General features: G+C 44.7%; 1 protein-coding gene across 1 annotated transcript in view; it reads right to left on the bottom strand.

Annotated features, from left to right (window-relative positions):
• Positions 1-4,329: 4,329 nt before the first annotated feature.
• LOC119979123 (acyl-CoA dehydrogenase family member 10-like) overlaps positions 4,330-20,753 on the bottom strand; it is a 117,176-nt gene continuing 100,752 nt past the window's right edge. The window contains exons 16-21 of the mRNA XM_038821166.1: positions 20,072-20,162; positions 15,847-16,005; positions 13,761-13,933; positions 12,153-12,296; positions 10,987-11,064; positions 4,330-7,412 (exon numbers count right to left, since the gene is read on the bottom strand). Of these exons, the coding sequence (XP_038677094.1) occupies positions 7,278-7,412; positions 10,987-11,064; positions 12,153-12,296; positions 13,761-13,933; positions 15,847-16,005; positions 20,072-20,162 (780 nt within the window). The 3' untranslated portion in view covers positions 4,330-7,277. The remainder of the gene's footprint in view (positions 7,413-10,986; positions 11,065-12,152; positions 12,297-13,760; positions 13,934-15,846; positions 16,006-20,071; positions 20,163-20,753) is intronic.

Genomic DNA, 20,753 nt, shown 5'->3' with positions numbered 1-20,753 from the left:
CCTGGCGGCAGCTGGGTCACCACACTCCTCCCCCTGCCACGGCACCACCCTTCCTCCCCCCAGCGCACCTCACCACAGCTCCAGGATGATCCGTCCTCCCCTTGGTCCCACCCAGGGATGAAGATGAGGTCGACACGCTCCCGGAGTCACCGGCAACTGAGCCAACGCCTGCATCGCCACCGGGACTGCGGCGCTCGCAAAGAAGGATCAAGGCGCCCGATCATCTGAATTTGTAAACTTTTCCTAAAATGTTAACATATGCCTGTAAATAATCTTCCACCACCCCCGCTGGACTCTTTTTTTAACAGGGGTGAATGTGGTAGTCACCACTGTTGTATATATATCACATGAGGTGTATTACGGTAAGGCCCCTGTAGTACAGGTACGTGGGTAGATCCCTGCCTGCTGGCTCCGCCCAGTAGACGGAGTATGAATGTGTGTGCCCGCCAAGCTGCAGCCATTTCGGCAGCAGCTGCGGGAGGCTACACATCTCTGCGTAATAAAGCCTTGATTACACTCTACTCTCTTCTCGTCGTAATTGATAGTGCATCACCCTGTTGCCTCACGGCGACGAGGTCCCAGGTTCGATCCCGGCTCTGGGTCACTGTCTGTGTGGAGTTTGCACATTGTCCCTGTGTTTGCGTGGGTTTCTCCCCCACAACCCAAAGATGTGCAGGCTAGGTCGATTGATCACGCTAAATTACCCCTTAATTGGAAAAAATGAATTGGGTACCCTAAACTTACTTTTAAAAATAACATGGCGCAGGACTACAGGGGCCGGCACGCAAGAAATGAGGCCCCCAGCCAGAGAGGCCGGCCCGCCGATCGGTGGGCCCGAATTGCAGGCCAGGCCACATCAGAGGCCCCCCATGGTGTTGGAACCGCCCCCACAGGCCGCTCCCCGACCCTTCTGCGCGTGTTCCCGCCGGCTGAGAGCAGGTGTGGACGGCGCCGGTGGAACTCGGCATTTTGACGACGGCCACTCGGCCCATACCGGGCCGGGTATCGGCGGGCGGGCCGGGTAGTGTGGCCCTTGACCGACGCCACGCCAACCACGTCGGCGCCAATTCTCCGCTCTGCGGAGAATTGCGTGCTAGTGTCGGGCCGGTGTGGCGCGATTCGCACCGGTCGCAGGGATTCTCTGGGCATCCCGCCCATTGTGTATCTATTAGCAGGGGCCGGCTTGTAATGCAGAACAAGGCCAGCAGTGTGGGTTCAATTCCTGTACCGGCCTCCCTGAACAGGCGCCGGAATGTGGTGACTAGGGGCTTTTCACAGTAACTTCATTGAAGCCTACTTGTGACAAAAGCAATTATTATTGAGATCCTTCCTTTAATTAACCTAATCCCTGTACATTCAACATCTACTCCTGCAGTGGCCTACAATTTCCCAACCTTTCTAAACATAATCTCACCCGGAACTCTGCTGCCCGTATCCTAATTCGTACCGCAAGTCCCGATCTCTCATCACCCGAGCCAGCTGACCTACATTAACTCCCAGTTGAGAAATGTCTCAATTTTTAAGTTCTCGGGCAGCACAGTGGCGCAGTGGTTAGCATTGCTGCCTCACGGCGCCGAGGTCCTGGGTTCGATCCCGGCTCTGGGTCACTGTCCGTGTGGAGTTTGCACATTCTCCCCGTGTTTGGGTGGGTTTCGCCCCCACAACCCAAAGATGTGCAGGCTAGATGGATTGGCCACACTAAATTGCCCCTTAATAGGAAAAAATGAATTGGGCACTCTAAATTAAAAAAAAAATTCAAGTTCTCATTCTTGTTTTCATGGTCTCATCCCTACTTTTCATTCAGTTTCTCCAGGCCAACAATCCTCCAAGCTCTCCAATTCTGACCTCCTGTGCATCCCCAATTTTAATTTCTCCTTTGTTAACAGCCGTTTCTTCAGATACTGAGACCCTAATGTCTGCGATTCCCTCCCTAAAACCTCTACCTGTTTCCCCTCCATTTAAAATGCTCCTAAGACCTATCTCTTTGGCAAAGATAGTGGTCATCTATCGTAATGGCACCTTCCGTAACTTGGTGTTTAATTTAAGTTGCTGAATTCTGTGACGTGCCTCAGGACATTTTTATTTGGTAAGGTGGACAATATAAATTCAAGTTGGTGCCTTTGTACACAGATGATCTGTTTCTTTACATTACGGACCCACTATGGATGAGATAATGAAGCTGCTTAGGAGTTTTGGCTCCTTCTCTGGGTATAAGTTGAATTCAGACAAGAGCAAATATTTTCACCGGGAAGGGGAGGGGAGCCTATCTGGGGGTGTTGTCTTTTTGCCATGCCTGATCTAGCTTTCGTTATCTGGGATTCTGTGGGTGACCCATGATTGGACCTCGCTCCATGGGGTCAGATCTGACTTACAGAAGTGGGATAAGTGCTCCCTGTCCTTGGTGGGCAGGGTTCAAACTTATAAATGAATGTCTTCCCGAGGTTGTTATTTCTTTTTCAGTTTCTCCCCAAATCCTTTCTTGCCAGAGTTAACAAATTAGTGTCCTCTTTTATTTGGGCGAGTAAGACCCCAAGGTTCTGTAGGACCTTTCTCCAGAGGGATAGACTGTCAGGTTTTATCCAATTTGTTATTGGGCAGCCAATATTGAGAAGATGCTGGAGTGGCTTAGTGATCAGAGTTCCTTTTGGGGACAAATGGAGGTAAGGCGCATTCTTGTAGGGGCTCTAGTGTGGGTGCGTTAGTAACTGCCTCGTTTCCGTTCTCTCCTGCAATATTTTCTTTGAATCCGGTGGTGGTGTCCAACCTGAGAATCTGGCAACAGTTCAGACAGCATTGTAAATGTAGCTCCATGTCGTTGTTGGCCCCTATTTGCAGTAATCAGCTTTGTGCCAGCGGGTTTAGACCTAACCTTTAGGTCATGGGAGGAGAAGGGTCTGGAAAGATGTGGAGACTGGTTTGTGGAGGGACGGTTTGCCAGTTTTGATGAACCGTCAGAAAAGTTTCATTTCCTTGGAGCAATTTGTTTAAATATTTCCAGATTCGTGATTATCTGCGGAAGGTTATTCCTTCATTTCCCTTGGCACCAGTGTCCTCCTTGTTGAAAAGGATTTGATCTTTAGCAGGTCTGGTGGAGAGAGTATTTTGGGTATTTAAGGCCAAATTTTGTCAGTGAAGTCGGCTCTATTAAATGAGGCAAAGATGAAATGGGAGGGCGAATTGGGTCTTATTCTGGATGAGGTGGATTTTTAATGTTGGATGTCATGTCCGTGATTCTGGGTGCCTGGAGGTGGCGCTGTTTGGAGTGTCGGAAGATCTGGGAGTCCAGGTGGGGAGAGGAGCCGATGTCTTGGCCTTTGCCTCCCCGATAGCCCGGAGATGGATTTTGTTGAGCTGGCTGGACTCAGAGGCGCCAAAGGTGGGGGTATGGGTGAGTGGCCTTGCAGAATTCCTGCACTTGGAGAAGGTCAAATTCGCCTAACAGGGGGTCGAGGAAGGGTTCATCCAGAGGTGGACGCTGTTTATTGTTTCCTTCAAGGTGAATTAAGATGTCAGTGGGGAGGGGGAAGATGGGGGTTAGGGGTTTGTTTTCATTGTTGGGGGGCAGATAATGGGGGGAAAGTAAGGGGGCGAGGTGAGTTATGGGTTTGGTATTAGGGGATGTTGTGGGCCGACGGTCTTTGTTACTGTGGATTGTTGGGTTTTCTGTGTGCAGATGTATAATGCCTTTAATAAGAATATATGCTTGGGTGGATGTCTTCTACTTCACCCAGTGCGCCTCGGCCTGGTTGTGCGACTTCAAGAGCTAGTCACTGTCAGTTGCTATGGGTTTCTTTGGATTATTGTTGGGGGTGGGGTTAGGTTTGGATGCGTTCTTTATTGTTGATTGTACTCTTTTAATATTGTAACTTGAAGCATCTGATATATATTTTGTTATGCTATTTTGTTCAAATGAAAAAGTTTTCACTAAAAATATTTTAAAATAAATAAATTCCAAGTTGTTGTGCAAATAATTATGCAAATATGTTTACACTAGAAATTGTGTGCCATTTGCATTTCATGCTTCCAGTGGCATTTATGCTGGTTCTTAACCACTTAGAATTTAAATCCATAAAAATCCACCCTTTATGTTGAAGTTTGCTTATTCCCGATCCACTGGCTCTCTTACATCTCAAAGCTAAAAGGACTTGGGCATCATAGGTACAACCTCTAAATTTGTGGATGGCAATAAATTTCAGTGTGTGGTCCAATCAGAAAGTCTAGGCCAGTGTTTGCAACTCACTCCATCAATCCAGTTCTAAATTACCTTACATTTGATCTGTGCCTTTGGGAAGCATTGTCCAGTATTAAACACAATCCAATTCTTGCATATTACTCTGTAACCATACTTTATTCATCTTGAATTATAAAGTTTTAAATTTAATATCCATAATTTCACGAAATAAACATTCAAACTTCTGACTGATCACCCTCTCGATACAAATATATACTTTTCCAAATAGCTGATTATAAAAATTGAAGTACAGGTTAGAAAAGTAATTAAGAGTTGGCTTCATCTTCAGCAGTTGTTGGTCTTTGCGTCAGAAAAAGGTGTAGCAATCCACAACTATTGACAAGCTAAAGACAAGTTATAATGTAATGAGGTGGCTGACTCACTGAATGTTTGTGTGATATTGACTCCAATAGACGAAGATCCCAGCTTCCACTCCCTGTCTGTTCTTGGTTAGCTGATCTGAGCTGGGACCATAGTGAGGACTTATTTATCCTAAACACTGTTTACTTAGGTGAGAAAGAGAGAGGAGGGAGGACTTCTACCCTGAACTGTTACCCCCTGCACCCTGCTCACGACTTACATGAATGTCAGCTCGGCTGTGCTGCATCCTATGGATAAATGCTCTGTCAGCAGCCTGATCGAGACCAGTGGTCTTTTCAGTAACACAGCGCACTTCAATTAAACAATCAATTCCACAACACGCACATTTTCTTAGTTGAATCGATTGCTCATGGACGTCAACATTTATTGACATTGACTATGGTTACGGTCTTGAGAGGTTTGCAGCATACAATTGAAAGTGAATGTACCGGGGCAGCACGGTGGCATAGTGGTCAGCATGGCTGCCTACGGCGCTGAGGACCCGGGTTCGAATCCTGGTCCCGGGTCACTGTCTGTGTGGAGTTTGCAAATTCTCCCCGTGTCTGTGTAGGTTTCGCCCCCGCAACCCAAAAGATATGCAAGATAGGTGGATTGGCCACGCTAAATTGCCCCTTAATTGGACAATAAAGAAATAAAATTGGCTACTCTAAATTAAACAAAAGTGAATGGATCAGAGCAAAACGTAAAGTTGAGTAAACTGCAACTTAGTGGGAAACCTGGACTGCCGGTGTGTGCAGAACCGTTTGATCTGGGGATGAATATTGATGAGAGGGACACCTGCAAATCTTGTTCCACTGACAAGCGCTCCCTCCTCTTATTCTTTACATATGCCAGTGTTGTGAGTGCTAGCTCGCAGAGGTATGTTGTCAGAAATACTAAGAGTACAGCAATCGCATGGTCAGAGATCCATGTGCCGCAGTCAGCCAAACAGTCCAGACACGTGCCCAAACATCAGCTTCCTTGTGCAATCCATTCGTACCTCTGTGCATTCCTCTCTTTCTTTCAATGTCAGCTTTTGTGATGAGTTGGAAGAAAGTGAATGAAGCGCATCACATATCCAGTGATAGTCTTCCACATCTGTAATGGGGAAATGGACCTCGAACCTCTCTTGCAGCGCTTTGACGAGACCGTGCACCTTGACAGCTGTGTCTGCTGCTGCCGTTGTTCATGGAAACAGATCTGTCTGCCAAACACCCAGTTTTGACCTGAAACCTTAAATTTCAGTCAGGAGCGAGTGAAATCCAGAATTAATATTTTCTGTCTCTTCGGACTGGGTGGGGTGTGTGTGTGTGTGTGTGTGTGTGTGTGTGTGTGTGTGGGGGGGGGGGGGGGGGGGAGATTGTGGTGTTCAGTTCAGTGAGCGGGAACAGAGTCAGCCAATGAAAATTATATGCTTCAGATTGTGGGGCCTGTCACCAATTGAAACACTAATTTTCACACATGATAAAATTGTGTCTTAACGGATGTAAAGGCAGCAATAATATTTGTTGTGGGATTGTGCTGAACTGGTGATTGCTGGAGCTTGTTTAAAAACCTCTGGAATATGCCAACAAGGTTAGCTAGGGCATTAGGTAATGGTACTACAATTTACCTAAGCACCACTGAGCTAGAGGTGGAGAAGAGAAAGATTTCCATTCCTGATGATTATCTACTGACCCATGCTGGAAAGCACATGTTTGGACATTTGGGCTCAGAGCGTAGTGGCAATTAGATAGGCTGCTGAAGGCCAAGAAAGTGGTGAAACACGAGATACAGTCTTGCATGTTCATTCCATTCAAAAACAGGGAGGTGCAGCAAAAGGGGAGGAATGAAAATTAGGGAGGGAAAGATTCAGTTCCTGGTTGGAAAAGTTATGAATGAAAATGTGATGAACCTGAGCCTGCTGGTCTACACTCACACATGAAGGACCAGATAGGGAAGCTTATGTTATTACATAAACTCTACAATACAGACAAATCCATTTGCCCAATGGGTCTATTTTTGGCCATTGTTTATGCTCTACAAAAGCTTCCTCTCATCCCTCTTCAACTAACCCTAACAGAGTATTCTTCTATTTCATCCCTCTCCATTTGCTTATGAGAGATAACAGAGGACTCCTTGGTCTTTGAATTTCCCCTGGAAATTCAAGGAGTAAGTGTCTTCAAAAAGAGGGAAGCACAATATGAAAATAACATTTACAAGATCCAATATCTAAATAATTAAATGCTAATTTTTCACATGATAGTTGGACATATTTGCTATGGACACAGCAGAAAACCCAACATTAGTTGCAACGTCTTGCATCTATTTACCTCACATTTCAGAAATTTTGTCAGATCAAGTGAGCAAGTTATATTTTCAAGAAAAACCTTCGTTATTCCAGTGTGATAAGGCATCTTGGCAGCGGGCTGAAAGATTAGAAGAAGTTGATTGCTTGCAGGAAGTTCTTTCCTACTCTTAATCAGAGAATGAAGTACTGAGGAATTGGGAGGGGGTGGCGAGTTGTGAAAAGAGGAAAAATAATAAGATCATTTGTGTTATTGGTGAGGCTGTCTCAAAACAATCATCGGGACAATAGTGTTGTTTCACAGACATGATTGCAAAGCGTATAAATCAAATCGATCTCAACAAAAATCACAGTGGTTGTCCTCATCAGCACCAGTGTTCAGTATCTCTGTGTATTGACTCAGTGTTTCAATTCAAGCTTGGCAACCACAGCTCTGTGAACCTCATCTGGACCATCAGCCAATCGCAGTGCACGTGCCCAGCCAAAAAACTGAGCCAATGGGTAGTCGCTGCCAAGCCCAGCTGCTCCAAAAGCCTGAAAACGCAGAAATAAAGTCTCAGCAAACATTGAATTGGAAGATGACACATAACCAAGATGCTTCGGAGAACCTGGAATAAACTGCGTTAGTATCTCCAATGTTGTTCTACACTCAAAGGATGCTTACAGTCAGGGCCTGGGAGCGCGGGTGTAACCTCGGGTTACCCGGGCTCATTGGCCAAGTAGTCTGTCAAGCTGCATGGTCAATGTCCAAGGCAGCCAATCCAGCATGTACACCATTTCAACTGACAAGCTATTCAACCAATGATTGCAGTTTTTCTGAACAACAACAATCGTTGGTCGAATAGGAGGATGTGCCAGATTCCTGTATCACCCCGTGGACCTCTTCTTCAAGCACGGTCATTGTAGAATGCTGTCTCCTTAATCTTCTGACCTGGCTGGAGCGCACGCAGGTTGGTGGCAGTTGTTTTGAAGCAGGTTCCCCTCCAAACCACCCCCCCCCCCCCCCCCCCACTCCCCCTCCCAATCCCCTACTCCTCTCCTCTTGGCTCCGTGCGTCTTGACTGCTTTCCAAGGCAGCAGATGGCAGGATGGGCAGCACTGGGTAGGAGAGCAGATGGCTCCCAGTTTTGGCCCTAAATTGAATTTGATTCTGTCTTCAAGGTCTTTCCAGTTAGGTGGAACAAAAAATGGCAAGTTCCTATCTGGAAGTCCGATCGTCATTGAGTGCTTTTCCTACTTGAAGTACCATCCTTGTAATGTGCTGGCTATGACTGCAAGGCCTTTTACTAAGTGTCTAATGGAAGTTAATTTGGCACAGAATCTACTGCAGGTATTTTGCATGCAAGAAAAATGCCTGGAAGCCCAAGCCTGTAGACATAGTGACTGAGAAGCTAAGTAGAATTTCAATATGCACATAACAGTCCAGCAGGAATTTGGGTATATATGTATATATATATATCTTTTTAAAATATAAATTTAGAGTACCCAATTCATTTTTTTTCCAATTAAGGGGAAAAGTGTGTTCAATCCGGGGAGAATTTGCAAACTCCATACGGACAGTGATCCAGAGCTGGGATCGAACCTGGGAACTCGGCGCTGTGAGGCAGCAGGGCTAACCCACTGTGCCACCGTGCTGCCCGGTAAAAGAGTATATAGGCAAACTGTTATGGGCCAGGGTTTAGAGAACCCCAAAGTGTATCATGAAGTTCACCTGACCCACAACTTTTAATAGATTATGGTATAGGGAGCACACGGCCCACTCTCCAGGTGTGGTACAGCAGAAATGGAAAAGTATTTTTTAAAGCAAAGCAATGTTTATTCTATGAACTCAAGTTAACCTTTTTAAAACATACAGTGAACATCTTAGCAACCATTAATTCAAATACAACCCCCAAAGACTACAACACTAAGACTTAAAAACATAACATTTAACAGAAGCACATCAGGTTAAAGTCACTACTGAGAGCAGTTATTAGTTTTAAATCACCAAAGGTTCAATTTACAGTTTTTAGATTACAGAGAGAGAGAGACTAATACCCCTTCTGGCTGTGACTGCAACTATCGAGCTCTGAAAACGAAACTAAAAACACACCCTGCAGCAAATAGCCTAAACCGAAAGTAAAAAGCTAACAGACAGCCCAGCTCCACCCACTCTCTGACATCACTGCAGTAATAAACACCCATTTCTTAAACACCCATTTCTTAAAGGTACTCTCACATGACACAAACCAAAAGAAAAAATGCTGGAAAATCTCAGCTGCCCGGGAGCATCTGGCAGAAAAGAGCGAATGTTTCGAGTCCAGATGACCCTTTGTCAAAGTATATATGCAAATGTGCAGGTTGGGGCTCAAGGGTAGTTGGTTGAAACTTATTAACTGTTACAAAAGATTGGAATCAAAGTTCAAAGAAGCTGTGAAAGCTCTTGGAATTATTTGGATGGTTGTTCTTCAAGTTAGAAATGGGAAGGAACATGTCAAGGGTAAGGCCTGTGATCTGTAAGAGGTAATGCCTCATCTCTCCACTCTTCCCAACTCTCCTTCCTTTATGGTGTGTGGGCTCACTGGTCCCTGTGTCAGGCCCTTTCCAACCTCCTCTAATCACTACTCGGTGTTAATATGGAGTTCCATCACATTGCCGTATCCTGTGAAAAATTCTTTCACTCTTTCATCACTCTAATGAGGCAGGTTCCAGACAAATAGCTGATGACTGGCAGGGTGTTGGATTCTGTAGTCCCCGATTTATTTTCACTGCGACCTGACCTGGTCGTTCCCTGATTCGCCTATCATGAGGCTTTGAGGGTGGAATCTGTATTTCTGGCTTTGTTTCCAGTTGGGACTGTGGGCTATGTGAAACTCCAGTGGTGGGGATAATCCCTCACCATATAAGTCCTCCCTCAAAAGGGAGGAGGAACTCTGGAAGTGAACCAGACACATGCGCATACACACACATACACACGAAGAAGCTGCTCGGCTGGGGACGCACACACACCCTGCCCCTTCCCAAAAACCTATCCGCACCAGCCTGGGATAGGAGGAAACCCCAGGCTGTAAGTAACTTGCTTCCGACCTCCAATTTCATATTAATTCTGGCAAGGCCAGCTTGGAGTCTGCACCAAGATTAGGAAACGGCAGGTCGATGCTAATTAAACTCAACTCCCTGGTTCGTTCCCCCTTCCCTTGGGGCCCAGTCTGTTTCCTTCTGGCTCTGTTTCTTAAGTGAACAGGAACAAAAGGTTTTACAAATTACCTCTGCTGCTGCCATTTTTAATGATCAACTCTGTTAATTCCTAGGACGGCACAGTGGCGCAGCGGTTAGCACTGCTGCCTACGGCACTGAGGACCCGGGTTCGAACCTGGCTCCGGGCCGCTGCCCGTGTGGAGTTTGCACATTCTCCCCGTGTCTGTGTGGGTCTCACTCCCACAACCCAAAGATGTACAGGGTAGGCGGATTGGCCACACTAATTTGCCCCTTAATTGGAAAAAAAATAATTGGGCATTCTAAATTTATTTTAAAAATCTTTGTTAATATTTTAAAAAACTATTGCTTTGTCATAGATTTTTTAATGGCTCAGCAAGGTGTATATATTTTCCTCATTCCTTAGCTTTTTTTTGAAATTCATAGGCACGACCTAACGGAAATGAAACAGAGTTCCGTGTCGAGCACTTGTAGCCGCGTGTTTCCCGGTGCTGGCAACGTCAAGGACAACCCTGCTATTAAACAAGACTCTATTTCATTTTGGGGACTGGGTAAGGAACCCACTGCCAGGCCTCACCTAATTCCATTTCCTGTACTAACAAACACCGCTCGCCAGTGCAGAAAGATCTCTAGACCCCCCACCAGGCCTCTGGGTACCCCAATGCCCACAAACGTGTAAAAGTAGTGTTAAGGCTTGAAGTTAACCTGCACTAGGCCTTCATCTGGAATCACTTCTAACCTAGGGATTTACAGATATATCAGCAGAAAACAAAGCCTCTGTCACCCAGTCAGAAAGAGAGAAACTAAAATTTTATTTGTGTATGCTTATATTCTGGGGGAAGAAGGGGTATGCTTGAATTAAAGAATAGAGCTACAAGTCCAAGTAGTTGTTGGTTATGCATTGGCTACTCACCTGGATTGCACGATCAATGACACGTAAAGCCATGCTCGGTGCCACCAACTTAATCATCGAGATCTCGGAAGCTGCTTCCTGTAATGACAAAAGATCAAAGGTTCATAAAATACTGCTATGTGCATGAACCATGAATAAGAGAAGAGATGCGATACATAAGGGAGGCAGTACAACATGGAACTAATTTGACAGATAATGGATGATTAATGGAGTGCATTAAGAAACAGCAAGGTTTCAAAACTGGGAGCTTAATGGTTATATATCTCGAAAGGATCCAAGATGCACAATGCTTCATTGCTTGGGGTAAAGAAGCTCTCCTGTGGCGTGACTACGTTGGAGGAGACGCTCTTTTATAGCGATGGGCACGTTACATATTATTTAGAGTCAGATTACATTGTGTATTAGATCTCCTCTGACGTGGCTCACCATTATTCTGGAGCAAAGACGGGGAATGGCGTGATCGGTTGAAGTTGTGCTGGTTGAAAAATATAACCACCAGAATATAATTCTAGAGATACTGAGAAGTCCAGCAAGATTTAACATACCACAGCTGGAGGAGCAGCGGCTTTAGCCATTTTTATAACATTGATAAGCTAGAACTGACAGGTTATATATCTGCGAGCATAGCAATGGAGTGGTAGTTATGCACATGAATCAAAGAAGAATCTTTTAAAAAAATCAAATGAACAATATAATAATATTTATAATAATCTTAAAAAAAATTTTTATTTAAAAAAAAAAGAGTACCCAATTCATTAAGGGGCAATTTAGCGTGGCTAATCTACCTATCCTGCACATCTTTTGGGTCGTGGGGGCTAAACCCACGCAAACACGGGGAGAATGTGCAAACTCCACATGGACAGTGACCCAGAGCCGGGATCGAACCTGGGATCTCGGTGCCATGAGGCAGCTGTGCTAACCACTGCGCCACCATGCTGCCCAGGGATGCGTAATAAATGTCGGCCTTGCCAATGGTACTCATATACTTTGAATGAATAAAAAAAAAGTGTGACAGACACAAGGTAATTAAATTGATAAATAGATTAAGGTGGCAAAATTCTATAAACCAAAAAGCATGGAATTAGTAAGCAGACAATGACATAGGTTATGCTGGTTTCATTCCACATTGCTTGTGATAGAAGCTTTCATTTCTAACATGTCTTTACCTTGCCCCTCACTGTATCCATGAGATGGGCAGCTTTCAGCACTAGCAACCTTGCCTGTTCAATTTCAATCCGGGAGTTAGCAATGTCTGCCATGATAGTCCCCTGCTCAGCTAGTGGTCTTCCAAAAGCCACTCGCGTTTTTACCTACATGCAGCAGGTGAGAAGTTAGAGAGTGAGTTAGAATCTGCATTGTATTGCTCTTTTATAATGTTGCAGATAGTTTAGGTGACGGATCACAGACATTCTTGACCACGTGCATCAGAGTTTAATTCTTCTGCACTTTTCAGATGCATAATGGAGCCCACTGAGCCACATAGAAAAGGTAACAAAAATAGAAAATGCTGAATAAACAGCAGGTCAGGCAAAATCTGTGGCAAGAGAAACAGAATTAATGTTTCAATACTGTATGACTTGTGCAGAACTGAAGAGGGGTAGAAATGTGATGGATTGATTATATAGTTGGAGAGGGGTGTGGAGGAGGCGGGGAAATGGAAAACAATGAATATGAGTATGGTAAAAGAGACGAAAGGGTAAATAAGTGTCCCCATTAATTTGCAGTAATCTCAAATTGTTGATACTCATACAATCTTTATGCCCTCATTTACTATTTATTTATTGAGGCTCCAAAACCAGGATAAACCATTTTCCAGAATACAAAAGCAAAATAATGCAGCTGCTGGAAATCTGAAATAAAAACAGAAAATGCTGGAAATACTCAGCAGGTCAGACAGCTTCTGCAAAGAGAAACAGGATTAACGCTTCAGGTCGATAACCCTTCATCAGGACTGAAGAAAGATAGAAATGTAAGAGTTTTTAAGCTAATAGGATGGAGGATGGGGTAGGAGGAACATTCAAAGTATCTTTGTCTATATATATGTTTCTGGAACCCAACTCTTCATTCACCTGAGGGAGGAGCAGCACTCCGAAAGCTAGTGATTCGAAACAAACCTGTTGGACTTTAACCTGGTGTTGTAAGACTTCTTATAGTGCTCACCCCAGTACAATGCTGGCACCTCCACATCATGACTCTTCAGGTGGCAGGAGGGGAAAATTCTGCCCCAAAGCCTACTGTAGTTCCTCCACTGCTGTCATGCGTAAGAACCGCTGATTTCAGGGACAAAACCTGGAATCTCCCTACTCTCCATGGCGCAGAAGTTTTTCCAGACTAAATCTTCGATTGTTGGCCATTCTGCACCCGTTATACTGGGTAGTTAACCTGATCTTGAATCCTAACTAATGCAGTTCCTTAATCTGTCACAAGGTGGTGTGATCAGCCCTCCATTTCACCCCGTTTCCATGTGAAGAAGTAGACAAAGTAAAGTGACGGAGGAGAAAGAGACAAGGGTTAGAACCATATCCCAACACAGCAGGGCAAATGAGGGAAAAATAAATTGTTTCATGTATAAAGAACCACATATTTCCAAGATATCTCTGATGATTTCAACGAGGTGCTTTTTGGAATACAGGTAATTATCCATATTTCAATAACACTTAGCAATGCGAGGTTGCATTTAACAGTCAGTAAGGGACACTTATAAACAGCCCTGTTGGTCTAGATCTGAATGGAGGTATCCAGGTGATCAACCTCACTCAGCATCAGATACTCACCCGCTCTTTCATAAGTTGCAAAGCTCGATCTGCATAGCCGATGAGTCGCATGCAGTGGTGCATCCTTCCTGGCCCCAGCCTTCCTTGGGCAATTTCAAACCCTCGGCCAGGCCCCAACAGAATGTTCTCTTTGGGCACTCGAACATTTTCGAATACAAGTTCGCCTTGACCTCCTTCAGTAAAGCAACATTAAAAAAAAGAGTAACACTTTCTCCGAGTTACAAAGTCAATGCGCAGAGCGGATGGAGAAAACCCCTAATCCTTGCTTGCTCCAAAAAACAATTCAATCGAATTTAAGGTCCACCGGACAAAGGGCAGACAAGATCGAAGCTGAAAAGAACAGGCATTACACCTGATCTCACCCTTGATCTCACACGATGTGTTTTTATAACAAATCACAACTCCAATTCTTACAGGCTTTCGTCCTATCCTATAGCGAGATACCAACAATCTGGCAACAGCACAACAGGCTGATTCGTTTCCTTTGTTAGATGAAAGGAACTGTGCGGAGAGAGCAATATTGAAGCCAACTAAGTTTGTGAATTTTATATTTACCAAGATAATGGATGTCAAAGTTAGGAAGTGGAACATTTTCCTATTTCAAGCACACAGTGTCAGCGGCAAGCACCTTCAGACCAAAGCCAACAGAGTTAGATAGAGAATAAAGTCTCTTCCACTTTGCTCCAACCACAGAAAAACACCCCTTCTAAATCAGTGTGACACTTTCCCATGGTTACACCAGCCAACCAGTAGTTTCCCTAAACAAGACTATATTTACATCACATTGGAGGCAGTTTAGCGTCTTGGAACATGATTAAATAAACTTATTCGACAGAACCCTTACAGCCAACGGACAAAGAAAATTTCGAACACTGCTTCACCCAAGGTATCCACTATACCAATAGTGTCACCTCGGCATCCCCAAATGTAATCTTTTTTCCTTGGGTATCTCCAAGCACATGAAAAAAAAAATGAAAATCGCTTATTGTCACGAGTAGGCTTCAATGAAGTTACTGTGAAAAGCCCCTAGTCGCCACATTCTGGCGCCTGTCCGGGGAGGCTGGTACGGGAATCGAACCGTGCTGCTGGCCTGCTTGGTCTGCTTTAAAAGCCAGCGATTTAGCCAAGTGAGCTTAACCAGCCCCTGGTCTGGTGCTCATAAGACCATAAGGCAGAAGTAGGTCATTCGGTCAATCGAATCTGCTCCACCATTCAATGAGATCATGACTGATCTGATGTGATAATCCTCAACTCCACTTTTCACCTTATTCCCATAACCCTTGATTCCTCATGATTAAAAATCTGTCTATCTCAGCCTTGAACATATGTAACGACCCAGCATCTCCAGCCCTCTGCGGTAAAGAATTCTACAGGTCCACTACCCCATGTGAGAAAAAATTCCACCTCATCTGTTTTAAATGGAGAACTCCTTACTCTGAGATTATGCCCGCTAATCCTAGACCCTCCCACAAGAGGAAATAACCTCTCAGTATCTACCCTGTCTCAGTAAGGTCACCTCTCATTCTTCTAAGCTCCAATGAGTACAAGCCCAAACTACTCAGCCTCTTCTCATCAGGAAATCCCTCCATACCTGGGATAAATCTCGTGAACCTTCGCTGGACTGCCTGCAATGCCAGTATTCCTGAAATAAGGGGATCACAACGGTTCATAATATTCCAAGTGCGTTCAACGTTATGCCTCATTTAGTTTTACCAAGACTTCCCTATTGTTCAACTCCATTCTCTTTGAAATAAAGGCTAACGTTCCATTTGCCTTCCCTTTTACCTACTTAAGTTGCATGCTAGCTTTTTGTGATTTATGCATGAGGAACCCAATCCCTCTGTGCTGCAGCTTTCTGCTTTTAAATAATATTAATCTCCTTTATTCTTCCTACCAAAGTCACATTTTCCTACATTATATTCCATCTGTCAAGGTTTTGCCGACTCATTTCACTTGTCTATGTCCCCCTGTGGACCACTTTGTGTCATCCTCACCTCTTGCCTGCCCACCTATTCTTGTGTCATCTCTCTCCACAGGTTCCTCAATTGTACAATACACTTTCCCCTCCAATAGTAGCTTGCCTCACCTGGAGGGTTTTCCAGCCCATAAACAGATAGGGGTCGGACAACATTAATCCCTGGTGTATCCATAGAAACCAGAATCATGGACTGCTGTCTGTGACGATGAGCCTCAGGATCCGTCTTTCCCATAAACACGCAGAGTTTGCAGCGAGAATCCATTGCACCTGTCAAGACACATAATCGGAGTACAATGACACCCAAGAGCAAGACTCACAGGTGGCTGTTATGCCGTCAAGAAAGAATCATATAACAGTGATCATGCTGGGGCTTACATTAATTCAGAACCATTTTCTTCCCTGTTTTGGTCACTATGCCACACCAACACTAGGGTGGGATTCTCCTTCTCGAAGTCTAAGTGCTCCTGTCAGCAGATATTCGGGAATGGTCTCTGCTGGCGCTATGAGTAGCGCCCAGGTGTGAGCCACAGTCATTGGCCATGAAAATTTATGCATGGGGGAGGCCACGGCAGATTCCATTCACATTCTGGTATTGAGCCACCATTTTGAGCGGGCGGCCCGATCTCAGTATTCAGCGGCAGGCCCCCTTCCCCACCACAATGAAAATCTTGACCCCTCGCTGACAAGGAGGGCACCCCCAACCACTCATCAAGGAGGGGCATCCTCCCCTCCCCCCACCACCATGGGAATAACAGGTCTGCACCCTCCCCCCTACAACACACTCATGAGGGTGACCTGACCCCCCCATATCACCCCGCCTTCAGCCACACACCCCCTTTCATTCCTACCCCCGGTATTGCCAATGGTGCAATGCCCCTGGCACCATGGTACCTACACCCTGGCAGTGACACTCGTGCCTGGCGTGGCGGATCCCAAGGGGGATCAATGGGGTCAGTCCATTGGTAATGACTGCTTGGCCATACTTACACCAAAACCCGCCCAGTGGATTTCCCATGGCGGGAGTTTGGTGGTTCACTATTTTGCATTTTCCCGCTGGCGCGGGGTGGGTAGCCCTCTATGGCTGGCAGCGGGGGAGCAGAGAATGTGATCCTGTTTTTCTGCTGCGCTCCATTCTCCCGATCCCAGCTCTGGGTCACTGTCCGTGTGGAGTTTGCACATTCTCTCTGTGACTGTGTGGGTTTCACTGCCACAACCTAAAGATGTGCAGGGTAGGTGAATTGGCCACTCTAAATTGCCCCTTAATTGGAAAATATGAATTGGGTACTCTAAATTTATTTAAAAAAGGGGGGAAAAACAAACTTTTAACAAAAGAATAAAACCTTTATTAAACAGTAACTATAATACACCACCCCTTTACTCACCTATATTTTTACAGGTGTACACAGATTTGTAAGGATAACACAAGTTACAAAATGGATCTTATACTCTAATGTTCTTGGTAATACACAGTCCATGTAATCAGTAGGCCAACTGTGGTTAGACACATCACCCTCTGAAAGCAAGTGACAGATGCCACCAGAAACAATTTCTATGGATTTTATATCAAATTTTCCTGGCTGTTTGTTTGTTACACAATGATCTAACTGTTCTCACAGGAACGTTGACTCCACGCAAGCGTTTTCAAACTCCACTCTTGAAGAACATGCTTGGAATCTTCCCCCAAAACGCGCTTTCTCTCAGATGCATTCCCCAATGATCCATCTCCAGGCTTTCAATCTCTCTTTTAGGTATTCCTCTGACGTGGGACACCCTATGCATTCAAGTTTCCACACAATCGCTCAGGTCCCCAGCCATAACAACAGCACACTAATGCTTTGCAGGCTGTACTAAAGTGTCACCAAACCTTTGATTTGCCTCGGATGTCTGGCTTCTCGCCTAGCTAACTTTAAGTCTGGTTTTTCCAGATGTCTTTTTAACTCAAGAACATTTTCTCTGCTCTTTACTTGAATTCTCCTGAACTGGACCTTGTTGAACTTTGTTGTTCTTTGTTCCTTTAACTTAACAGTCTTCCTGAGACATATTTTTGTCACTGCCACTTGGTTTCTGGGACTTTCTTTTGCTCTTTTGGGAAGCCGGTTCCCTGCAGCTCACTTGTCCTGTCCAGCTTCCCCTGGCTTGACCTAATAATAATCTTTATTATTGTCACATGTAGGCTTACATTAACACTGCAATGAAGTTAGTGTGAAAATCCCCTAATCGCTACACTCCGCCGTCTGTTCGGGTACACAGACGGAGAATAAAGAATGTCCAATTCACCTAACAAGCTCGTCTTCCGGGTCTTTTGGGAGGAAACCGGAACACCCGGAGGAAACCCACGCAAGCACGGGGAGAACATGCAGACGCCGCACAGACCGTGACCCAAGGCAGGAATCAAACCTGGGACCCTGATGCTGCAAACAAACAGTGCTAACCACTGTGCTATCGTGCCGCCCACAACTAACTCAAAAGTTATTTCTGTCCTGGGCGGCACGGTGGCGCACTGGTTAGCACTGCTGCCTCACGGTGCTGAAGGCCCGGGTTCATTCCCAGCCCCGGATCACTGTCCGTGTGGAGTTTGCACATTATCCCCGTATTTATGGGTCTCGCCATCACAATCCAAGATGTGCAGGGTAGGTGAATTGGCCATGCTAAATTGTCCCTTAATAGGAAAAAAAAAAGTATTGGGTACTCTAAATTTATTTTTAAAACAGTATTTTGTCCTAAAGTGGCCCCTGGTTGCTAAGCAACAGCCTGGTTTTCCTTTAAACTGTTTGCTTTCACGTCATAAATGTTAATTACCAAGGATACAGCTAAATCAAACTGTAATTATCAGCCTTTTCAAATACAAAAGCACAAAATTAAACTTACTTAAAGCTGTACCTCATTTCTAATACTATAAATATAAATATAGATTAATTAAAATTACCTCTGTTTCTTCACGATCAGGAGAAAGGTAGAACATTGTTTGAAAGTAAAAAGAAACTAAAAATAGATGAAGAGCTTATTTATTCAAAGAGTACATTGCTTGTAAAAATCTACTATTCAGGATAGTAAAGACAAAAATAGAAATTAAAACTACAGTTGACTGGTACAATTAGAGATCTAGAATTTTAGATAAGCGAAATGGTGTGAATATCTTTTTTTTACTTTTCTTACGTAACTTCTAATGTTTAAAATATTGTTCCGTGGGATGTGGCCATCACTGGCAAGGCCAGCATTGGTTGCCCATCCTGAATTACCCTTGAGAAAGTGGCGGTAAGCTGCCTTCTTGAACCCCTGTAGTCAGTCTAGTGCAATGTTGTTCGGAAGGGACTTGTGATCCAGCGACAGTGAAGGAACAGCAATGTAGTTCCAATTCAGCATGGTGTGGGGCTTGGAAGGTGACTTGCAGGTGGTGGTATCTGCTGCCTTTGCCCTGCTAGGTCAGTCACTTTCAAACTCAGGGTCATGAAACGCGGGTGGGTCGCGGGCAGGTGTCGGGAATGCTACGGGGTCATTGGTCGTGGTGTTTCTGATTGTGGGAAGAAGTGCCCAACGGCTGGGACTGGCTTTCAGAATGGCAGCAGTCCCGCACACGCGTGCTCACTCAGCAGTGCGCAGACTCGGAGCCCAGCGAGGCAAACCACACTGCTGTGACTGTGCATCGGTGGTGGGGGAAGTGAATGTTTAAGGTGGTAAATGGGAAGCAGATGAAGTGAGCTGCTTTGTCCTAAATATTTCTATGATACCTTTCTGTGACTTACATGGCAGTGTCATTCTATAACATATGTAATTGTAATACACTTTGAGGCCTTTTAAAACTTGGCATTCTAGATTATTGCAGCTCATATTCTTTATAAATTAACTGGTCAGACCACGAATGTCGAGCTCAATATTGGCTAGTAAGCTACAGAAAATAGATGCCTGCGTATAAAAAGGTGCAGAGAAGAATAACAAGATTGATACCAAGTGTGAAGTTGATAAACAATTAGGAAATATGAGAAGCTTTAATTGAAGAAAGTAGGTGATTAAAGCAGATCCCAAAATATAGCCACGTAGTAGCGACAGGGTAAACTCAAACAGATGCTTCAAAATATGTCAGGAAAGATTTTTTTAAAAATCTGACACCTTTAGTGCAAACTAAATATGCATAACATTGGGGTTATTTAACACCAGTAAATGCCACAATGGGAAGTAGAAGGATGAATTTTTATCAGTAAAATCGTCTTTTTTCATCCCAGTTTTTACTTCATTTCAAAATTTAGATCCAAGAAGTAAATGGAGTGTACTAATTCCACCCCATCTTCTCATTATTCTCATCCAATCATGTGTCATTTGTCTTGGTCTTTCTTACCTGATGTCCACCATTTGTGGCCATTGAGGATATAAATGACCCCCTCTTCGACAATTGAGGCTTCAATGTTTGTGGCATCGGAAGATGCAACCTGCACATTGCATGCAAGGTAACATGGATTAATCAGAAACCTTGAAATGTAATAGTCACCTGTAACCGTCTCGTTTTAGAATCTACAGCATTAGCAATTGTTGAAACTATGAGGAAGGAACCTGAGGAAGGAGCTGCGCTCCGAACGCTAGTGTTTGAAACAAACCTGTTGGACTTTAACCTGGTATTGTAAGACTTCTTACTGTGCTCACCCCAGTCCAATGCCGGCATCTCCACATCTTTGAAACTATAGCAATGGAAAAATGTCTGAATGCTGGTACTTTAAAAAAAAAATTCCCTCCTTTAAGGATGTGGGTTATTTCTGGGATACGGTTCCAAGGATATCATTACTGTGCGGGTGGCACGGTAGCACCGTGGTTAGCACAGTTGCTTCACAGCGCCAGGGTCCCAGGTTCCATTCCCGGCTTGGGTCACTGTCTGTGTGGAGTCTTCACTCTCTCTCCGTGTCTGCGTGGGTTTCCTCCGGGTGCTCCGGTTTCCTCCCACAGTCCAAAGATGTGCAGGTTAGGTGGATTGGCCATGATAAATTGCCCTTAGTGTCCAAAAAGGTTAGATGGGGTTACGGGGATAG

Source organism: Scyliorhinus canicula, chromosome 1 (assembly GCF_902713615.1).
Source record: "Scyliorhinus canicula chromosome 1, sScyCan1.1, whole genome shotgun sequence".
Taxonomy (NCBI): domain Eukaryota; kingdom Metazoa; phylum Chordata; class Chondrichthyes; order Carcharhiniformes; family Scyliorhinidae; genus Scyliorhinus; species Scyliorhinus canicula.
This window is presented reverse-complemented; position numbering and strand designations above follow the sequence as displayed.